Below are 9,810 nucleotides of genomic sequence, written 5' to 3'. Positions count from 1 at the left end.
GGAAAATTTCAAATCCAACTCCATCTCCTCCCGTTTCGATAAGATGTGCCGCCGGAACAACCTAACGCGAAATCGGATCCCCCAACCAAAGCCGCCGCTGGTTTTTCACCTCCCAGGAACGACGACGAAAATAACCCGCGGCTAACGTGCGTGGCGTCCCGGATTCCTCGTGAGCCGTTAGATCGCTTTGAAGGCCGCGCCGAAGGTGATGGACGATGGAGAGTGTCGGATTCCACTCCGCGTTTCCCGTTTCCCGCTACCAGGCGAGCTCCTCCCCGAGTCACGAATATAAGTGACGCACTAACTGCTGTTTCGTCACTTCGTCATCCCTCTGCGTTCCCACTGTTTCGCGGGAGAGAGGAGGATTTCGAAACTGTGGTCTTCGAGAGAGAGAGAGTGAGAGTAGGGCTTCCTTTCCTTTGGATCTTGAGCTATGGCGACGGAGGAGCCGGCGGAGACGCCGCCGGACGAGCAGCGGTGCATTCGGAGAAGCGGAAAGAGGTGGCGCTGCAAGGGATGGCGGTTGGAGAGCCGTTCCTTCTGCTCCTACCACTACAATCAGCTTGATGCCAAGAAAGGCGGGACGGGTTCGTCTTCTTCCTCGAGGTCCGGGACGAGCAGGCCCAGGGTTTCGGTGGAGGAGGAAAGGGGAGAGGAGAAGACTGGGGAGGGAAATAGACGGCCGAGGAAGAACGACGAGGCTCCCCGGTCAGCGGCTGCGGTCGCCGAGGGAGATGCCGGGTTGATGAGGAAGGTGAGGCTCGTGAGGCCGATGTTGGAGGGCGCTTCCGGCAGCGCAGAGGAGGATGAGACGTCGATGAAGGCAAGCCCCTATTTCTTGATGTGATTTGAATTTCTGTAACATCCTTGGCCCAATCTTTGCTGCTTTCTTCTTTCCATTTCCATGGCTGTATCTTTTGCCATAGGATGCATTTTTAAGTGGATAGTGTTTTATCTTATTGACTCTGGTTATGGTTTTAGATTAATCCGTTATACTTTCCTTCATGTGGTGGTGACCTACTTGTAGGACACCGATGAGGAGTTTTACGATGAGTGTTTGAATGGGAAGAAGAAAAGAAAGAAGCCGCAGCTGGATAAGAAGACTAGGACGAGAAGAAAGACTGAGAGAAAGGTAGTGAATGCAAGTCAGGAGAATAAGGAAACCGGTCATTCTTCTGGTACCATGTCCAAGTCCACGAAGGTCTCATATAATGAATACCATCCACCGGTATTCAGCCTTATCCCATTTTGTTTGTCGTGCTTACGGCTTTCTTCATCATTTTTGTGTTAGTTGAAATCTTGATATATGTGTTGTCTGCGGCTGGTATCTAGGGAACTAGGTTAAACCCACTGACGGGTGATGATGCACTTATGTGTCACCAATGCCAGAGGAATGACAAAGGAAGGGTCATATGGTGCATGTTTTGCAGAAGAAAGCGTTACTGTGAAAAATGCATAAAACGTTGGTGAGCTTCTCCCTTGTTTTATGATTCCTTCTGCTGCTACTTGTATTGGATGTGAGTGATTATGGTGAATACTGCTGCCTTCCTTTAGTTGTTAGTTGGGTTGATCAATTTACAATACTTCTAATCACTCTCAATTAACATGACAGCGACCATATGGTTGGAATTTATGATGCAAGAACTTCTTTTGTGTTTTATACAATTTGAAATCTGGGAGTTACATGTATTTCTTGTATCATTACTTTTTCTACTATGATTGCTTTCTAGGTACCCTCACTTATCAGAGGCAGATTTTGCGGAAAAATGTCCATTCTGTCACAACAATTGCAATTGCAAGGCATGCTTGCGAATGAAGGGTATTGCCAAGGTTTGCTTTTGTTTCCTGGAGGAGTCCATTCTGTTTGTTGTGTGTGCTTTCCTGTCATTTTATTAGTATTGCATCTAATTTCTCTCTTTTGGCTTCAGCCTGCAGAAAGGATGATAAAGAAAGCTGCCAAAATCAGATACTGCTGTTATATTTTGCAATTGTTGCTTCCATGGTTGAGGGACCTACGCCAGGAACAATTGGTTGAGATAGAGATTGAAGCTAAGATTCGAGGTATGACTATAAATTTCATCAAGTTGTTGCACTTCTTTGTTTATGTTTTTGTAATGCTGCTAAAATTTGTTCTCCGGCCAGGTGTTGTCTCATCTGATATAAAAGTAAGAGTATCTGAGTGTGAACAGGATGAACGCATATATTGGTAGGATGTTTTTCCTGGAGTTAATGCTATACATGTGTTGGAATGATCTCAAGCCTTTGACAGCCCTAACCTCTTGATTTGATTTGGTGCAGCAACAATTGCAGAACAGGTATTGTTGATTTTCATAGAAGCTGTCCAACCTGTTTGTATGATTTATGCCTTAGCTGCTGCCATGAGCTTCGTGAAGGTTGCACTCCTGGGGGGCATGGGATTGTAATTTTGGAGTATCATGATAGAGGCAGAGAATATTTGCATGGAGCAGCTCCTAATAATAAAAATAAAGTTCGAGGGAGATTCTCCACTGAAGAACATGTCTCTGCTGATTATTTGTCTTGTCTAGGAGAATGGAAAGCCAACAGTGATGGCAGCATTTCATGCCCTCCAAAAGAGATAGGTGGATGTGGTAGTTCAATTTTGGAGTTAAAGTGCATGTTTGATGAGAAGTTTCTTTCAGGTTTGGAAGAGAGAGGTGATGAGATTGTCAAGAGCAACCAGTTCACAAAATTTAGTAACAAGTCTGATAAGTGCCCTTGTAACATCACGTCTGGCCAGAATGATTGTGCTGGTAGGATGCAGCGAAAAGCAGCATGTCGGGAGAATTCTGATGACAACTACTTGTACTGTCCTTCTGCTAGTGATGCACAAAATGGGGAAATAGAGCACTTCCAAAAGCACTGGGATAAGGGTGAGCCTGTGATTGTCAGAGATGTTCTTGAACTCACATCTGGTCTGAGTTGGGAGCCGTTGGTCATGTGGCGAGCTCTACGGGAGAGGACAGTGTCAAAGGAGGCACCTGAGAAATTTGCAGTGAAAGCAATTGACTGCTTGGATTGGTGTGAGGTTAGTTTTCAGTTCTAAAGTTCTTTTGGTGAAGACACAACCTTATAATTTGTCTTTTTTAAATTAGTTATTTTCCAGTGAATTGTGTTATTTATCTGTAATTCGTTAATAGCATGGTATTCTTACAATTGTTTCCTGTATTGCAGGTTGAGATAAACATTGCCCAATTTTTCCGGGGTTATGTTGAAGGACGGACTCATTACAACAAATGGCCTGAGATGCTCAAACTTAAAGATTGGCCTCCATCCAGTTGCTTTGAGGAACGGTTGCCCCGCCATGGTGCTGAATTTATCTCTGCTTTACCATTTCCAGAGTATACAGATCCTAGGTCTGGCCCTCTTAATCTTGCAGTCAAGCTGCCTAAGGATGTTTTGGAGCCAGACTTGGGACCAAAAACATATATCGCTTATGGACTAGCTGAGGAGTTAGGAAGGGGTGATTCTGTTACAAAGCTTCACTGCGATGTATCTGATGCTGTAAGTAAGATGTCCCGAGTAGTACTTTGTATATGCCAGTCAGTCCTCTTTGAACTGAAAATGAAATGAGCCCGTAGAATAATGTTATTGTTACTTTGTTGTGCTTGATGTCATTTTCTTGTGGTTGCAAAATCTGGTTCTTGAACTGCGATTTCATAATGCATTTACTTTAACAATTTGATATTCCAGGACAGGAGTTGTTCTGCATCATTATCAATTGATTATTGGAAATACCATTAGTCAGTTGTTTGGTACATTGAGTGTTAAAAAACATGAAAAAAAAAAGTTTGTCCTATCTGTTGTGGGTGTTTATATTTTCAGTTTCATCTGTTCTTTTGGCTGACTAGGGGTCTGTTTCATGAAATGTATTTCATTGACCAAAATTGTCTTATTCCATTTTTTCTATGTGCATTGTAGTTACTCTTTCTTTTGTAGGAGTATGCTTATCTGCTAACATTATTCATGTCCTACCTTATAATAATTGACACACCTATGTTTTGGCCGGCTTAATCAGGAAATCATGCTGACAAACATTTCCTTTTTTTAATTCAGGTGAATGTATTGACCCATACATCAGAGGTTACCCTTAGAGACTATCAATTTCCTATTATAGAGAAGTTGAAAAAGAAACATATTGATCAAGATATGCGAGAACAACTTTATACTCAACAGACATGTCAGACAAACCAATCAGCACCTTCATTAGAGAAATCTGTAATGAAGATGGTTGATGGCACTCTGAATTTTCCAGGAGATAATAAAAAAATTGATATCCTGTCAGCTGAAAAAGAAAAGCAAAATGTGTGCTCCGTGCAGCTTCATCCAAAAATAGATTCAGAGGGCAATATAAAATCTATGGGCAATTATCAGACAATTGGTGGAATTTGTAATGCAATGTATACTTCCAATCTTGTCATTAAAGGCACTGAGTTGCATGCTGTTGTTGAAGATTTAGAAGAAAAAAATGTGAATCAAAGTGCCTTTTGCTTTGCCAGTGGCCAAGAAATTATTAAAGATAAACATGCAACAGATAGCATTGACCAGAACAGATCTCAAAGTTATGGCATTACCTCTGATGATCTCAAAGTTGCCAATGAATCTCACATTGCATCAGAGATGGCTGATATTGACTCACGAGATGCTGCCAATGATAAATTTGCTGCTTCTGACTCTTCCCCAAAAGAATCTCCTGTAAATGGATTTCAGAAAGAAGGATCTCATGATGATACTGGTAAGAAAGTTGAAATAGGTGATGATGCTTGTCCAGTTGTGCTGCAGAGCTACAAAAACCTGTCCCATTCTGATGCTCAACCTAAAAGTGATGGAGAATTTTGCTCTGCAGGAATCAGTCTAGTCGATTGCGTTAGTCAACTTTGCAACAAAACTAAAGATAGCGAAGCACTCAATGAGAAACCAAGTGATGATGAGGGAAGAATCAAGGCAGTGACTGATAATTTAGGGGAGCTTCTAACCAAGGAGGAAGCAACTAGTCTTGTGCGAGAAGATGATTCTTGGAATGATGTGGGGAAACCCGTGGGAAGCAATTGTGATGTTTCTGGAGAGCCAGATGAAGTAAGGAAAGTCAGAGGTAGAAAGGCAAAGAGAGGGAGTAAACTCGTTTATCTTCGACAAAAGAGGAGGAAATTTGATTCCACAAGAGCTGCTGATGGTGATCTTGATGGTTCCATGGTGGAGGATAGTTGTTACACTAAAAGGAGTTCAGAGGTAACAGACAGAGAAGGTGAAGAACAACCTGCTTCCTCAGGTAACAGCATAGAGCAAAAACAGACAGAAGGTGGTGCTCTATGGGACATTTTTCGAAGAGAAGACAGTTTGATGCTACAAGAATACCTTAAGAAGCACTCGAGAGAGTTCAGGCATGTACACTGTTTGCCAGTAGAACAGGTGAGAGTGTCTTCATCAATGCAGGATTATGTGACCACTTCATTTTTTTTCGTTCAATTTGTAATTAATTGTTTTTCTTTATTATCAGGTGATACATCCCATACATGATCAGTCTTTTTATTTGACCGTGGCGCACAAAAAGAAGCTGAAGGCTGAATATGGTTAGTTGATGTTTCACAATGAAGTTCTAGTACTTCTTTTCTGGTTGATTATGAACTCGGTCAAAATATTTATGGGAACATATTTTAATATGTACAAATGCTGATAAAATGGCACTTTAAAAATAAGTTATGTCATGCTTGTATTTGTGCAGGAATTGAGCCTTGGACCTTTGAACAAAAGCTTGGAGAGGCGGTCTTAATTCCAGCTGGGTGTCCCCATCAAGTCAGAAATCTAAAGGTCTACCAGAGTTATGCTTATTCATCAATAAATATGATTGTTATCATCCTTACTAATCATCTTCTAAATGCACTGTGGAATTATTAGTTACTAAAACTTCTCTTGATTACCACTTGAATAGTCATGCATAAAAGTAGCAGTAGACTTCGTGTCTCCTGAAAATGTCTGGGAGTGCATGCGCTTGACAGAAGAGTTTCGCAAGCTTCCAGAGGAGCACAAGGCTAAGGAAGATAAATTGGAGGTGTGACATGCATCTGCACACTTACTAGTATTCCAGTTATTTGTCATTTGCAGCTTTTGCCTTGCAGTATTTCTTTCTGATACTGTCGTCTTGCTGCATTTAAACTTTCCAGATAAAGAAAATTGCTCTTCATGCGCTTAACCAAGTCATAAAGGATTTAGAAGACGACAAGTTTATATCAGGGTGAGCTGGCACTGAATCTGAATGGTCTCATTTAAGAATTAACAGAACTTTGTTGATGATTATTGATTCTGCTTAATGTTTATTTATGCTTTAAACTGCATTAATACTGATTTCGTCTGTGGTGTAATGGTTCACTTAATTAGTACCATGTCCGTAGTTTTCAACTTGAATGGTTCCAGTTTGTGTGATGTGTTTTTTTAATGGTTCACTTAATTGACCATGTTTCATATTTTGTCAGGTGCAATGCTATATCCAAGGAGGAACCATTGGTAGAATCTGAAGAAGATGAAACATAAAACAAGTGATATTAATCGATCAGCATCAGCCACAGACTATTCCATCACCATAATTAAGTTAACAGTTGTATTAGATTTTGAGCTATAGATTCAACTTGTTGAAAATTCACTCTCAATGGAGAAATTTTATGTAGTTTTTGATCAGCTACATTCCCTCGTTTTGATCAGCTACTCGGCAGACTGATACTTATGTCTGTTCTTTTTGGTTCGTGCTGCAAATAGCCATGACAAAACCAAGGGAGAAGAGGGATTTTGTACATCTTGTAGCAAATGTAAATTTTGTATCCACTGTGAACCTATATGTGATGTATAGTTTCTCTAAGTGTGCCTCTGTTCTTTGTGGGGTTTTCTTTTTTTTTTCGTAGTACCCAAGTTTTCACATATATGACTTATTTTACTGGTCTTTGGGAGCTTTCTTTAGCATTAGCTCTTTACTTCTTCAGGTCTAAAATAAATCATAAGGTAATAATAAATGTAAATAAATCATAGCGTTACTTAAATATTTAAAGTGCTATTATTAAAAGTTAATACCGTTTGAAGTATAGACCATAATAAGCATTTAAATAACGGAATTGTTGGAGTGTCTATTAAACCGCTAATACTAAGAGTGAAGAGGTCAAAGAAGTGGTAATGTCTTTCACATGCTCAACTTTTTGTTCCTTGATATATTGCTTTAAAAATGAGACGCCCAAATTCTGGCTCTAAAAAAATTTAATTAGTAATCAAGAATTCAAAGATTGAAATGTTACCAACTTTTTATTTGCTACGAAAAATGCTTGATTTTTTTTTCTCTAAGGATATTTATTTATTTTTATTGTAAGGATGAAAGTGAAAGAAAGCTCCATTGATTTCATTACCCTCTGATCCTCTTTTAATTCATAATATATTTCATATTTCATATTTCATATTTTAATAAATAAAAGTAATGTTAAATATATGATTTAATCAGTTGACTAGTTGACTTAACCAATGACTCAATGAACTGAATTACTTATGATAATTAGTTATTAATTATATAATGAATTATGAGTGGATCCTGTTTAATAGAAAAATGAATATTCCTTGTTCACAATTATTTATTCATAAATGGAGCTAATAGTTTTGGAAAACTCTTTTCGCTCCTCTTAGCCTTATCTTCTTCTAGGAGTATTTTAATGATAGGTTCTATAGGAATTGGATGATCCTATTTGGTCAAATATCTAGTAACAAACCCCTATGTTTATGTTTCTTTTGATAGGGGTTTGTTACAGATGATAAACTTAAAGTTTATCATCTTATTAATATCTGTAATGATATTACCCTTCAATTTGTGATCCCAAGTAATATTAGTTCATGGGATCCTTTTCTATCGAATAGGAAGGTCTACTGGGAGTCTTATTTATACAAATGGTACTTGGAACTTGAAATGAGTATGAAAAAATTAATGATACTTCTTTATCTTTGGAGTTGTTTTATCGGATCGATCGTTGAAAATCTTTGGTCCTCACCTGGACCTAGTGAAAAGAATTGGATCACTTCTTATGGATAAGTTGATAATGATTTTGATCTAGTTCATAGCCTCTTAGAAGTAGAAGACTCTTTGGTTAGATCCTCACAAACAGAAAAGGATTGCAATCAGTTTGACAATGCCCTTATGGCAAACTATGTGATTATATTGAAAGGCCCACTTTTTCCTATTAGGCTTGGGACAAGTGGATTATTTATCACCAAGAGGATGAGCTTCAAGATAATGATTCAGAGTTCTTGTAGAGTGGAACCATGTAGTACCAAACATAAATAGAGATCTTTCAAAGAATAATATTTTTTTAAAATAAGCCAATTCATTTGGGACCTTACGGATCTATTCTTTTTAGTATTCAAAGTTCAACTCTTTGTCACGCCGAGAATTCTTTGTAAATGAAGGGATGTCAAAGGGACTTAATACTTCTGAAACAAATCCTCTTACATTTATATACAAATGTTGGTTCATCAAGAATATATAAGAAAAGCACTTCGAATTATTGATTCATTGCGAGAGATAACTTAGAAGCAATAGTCCATGATCTAATGAATCTTTCATTTCTAATACTCTTTCGAGAGTTATTAATATTTATCAAATCCTAGCTAACGGAATGCTATTGGATCAAATGACAAAGACAATATTGAGAAAGGGATGACTTTTCCCGGATGAATGAAATATCAGGAGAAAGATTTTCCATTCCTTAACGATACGTGGCTATGAAAAAGAGATTAAGTGAAACAGGATTGATCAAGTGGTAGTCATAAAAATATTTTTTATTTCATATTTTGGACATTAGCTTCATGGAACAATATGCTATTGCTAAAACATGGAAGAATTGAAATCTTAGATCAAAACACTATATATAGATGATATGAACGGCCTAAACAAGAATTCTTAAACGGTAAATAGCTAGAGTCTATTACTCCCTGCATCAATTTCATTAATGAAACTATGTAAATTCATCGAAAAATAAAAAAATGCATATTGATGAAATGCTTGTTGTTATCAGAATCATTAGTTTAACTAAATAACTAAAAAAAATAGATAGAACTTTCTCGTTGTCTTAGGTTGATGGATCTTCTCAATTGGAGAATGAATGAAGTTTTCATTCTGTACATTCTGTACATGTCAGATCATAAACTAGTAACTACATCTAATCTATGAAAAGTACTAATTGTTTCAAATTTTTTATTTTTGGAATAGAATATTTACATAATCCCCATGAATAGGATCAACCCTTATTTCATGATATTTTCATAAGATTTCTCTTTCTTATTCTTAAGTAAGCCCTTAGATGGCTTAGTTGTTCATGAGTTTTGGAGAAAGATATCGTCTGATTCTTTTTCTATTGATTCTTTTCTAATTGAAATGTATGGATTCATGTGTCTATATAGATCATGTTCATGGATTAATGAAAATATACAAAAGCTCTTTTTGTCTCTACAATTCTATTAGTCTCTTTTTTTTTGTTGTATATGACATCGTCACTCCCTTTAGTAGCATCTACTAATTTGGAACTTAATTTAAAAGTCATATTTCAATCCAAACATTTTCAAGATGCCCAATTGGAGTTACTCCACATATTAATTGACGAAAAATAGATAATTGAATCGTTTATATCTTTTATTGAATCTATTTTATGGCTTGATAAATAATTTGATACGCTAATGATTTCTTTTTTGTGTTTGGTTAACCAACATGTTAACTAATCGATTATGATAAATTGGATCAGATTTTATAAAATTTTCTTCTATAGTATCTCG

The 9,810-nt window shown here is 37.6% G+C and overlaps 1 protein-coding gene across 1 annotated transcript; it reads left to right on the top strand.

Annotated features, from left to right (window-relative positions):
• The first annotated feature begins 433 nt into the window (after positions 1–433).
• Positions 434–6,695, top strand: LOC135609320 (lysine-specific demethylase JMJ29-like). The gene is made up of 14 exons (XM_065102432.1): positions 434–823; positions 1,028–1,228; positions 1,333–1,466; positions 1,731–1,830; positions 1,929–2,061; positions 2,143–2,206; positions 2,299–3,046; positions 3,193–3,522; positions 4,075–5,427; positions 5,516–5,588; positions 5,741–5,826; positions 5,948–6,067; positions 6,180–6,250; positions 6,489–6,695. The coding sequence occupies exons 1-14, from the start codon at positions 434–436 to the stop codon at positions 6,544–6,546; spliced, it is 3,861 nt and encodes a 1,286-aa protein (XP_064958504.1). The 3' UTR covers positions 6,547–6,695.
• The last annotated feature ends 3,115 nt before the right edge of the window (positions 6,696–9,810 follow it).

This window comes from Musa acuminata, chromosome BXJ2-4 (genome assembly GCF_036884655.1).
Source record: "Musa acuminata AAA Group cultivar baxijiao chromosome BXJ2-4, Cavendish_Baxijiao_AAA, whole genome shotgun sequence".
Classification (NCBI taxonomy): domain Eukaryota; kingdom Viridiplantae; phylum Streptophyta; class Magnoliopsida; order Zingiberales; family Musaceae; genus Musa; species Musa acuminata.
The sequence above is the reverse complement of the archived record's forward strand: the minus strand, read 5'-3'. Positions and strand labels throughout refer to the sequence as shown.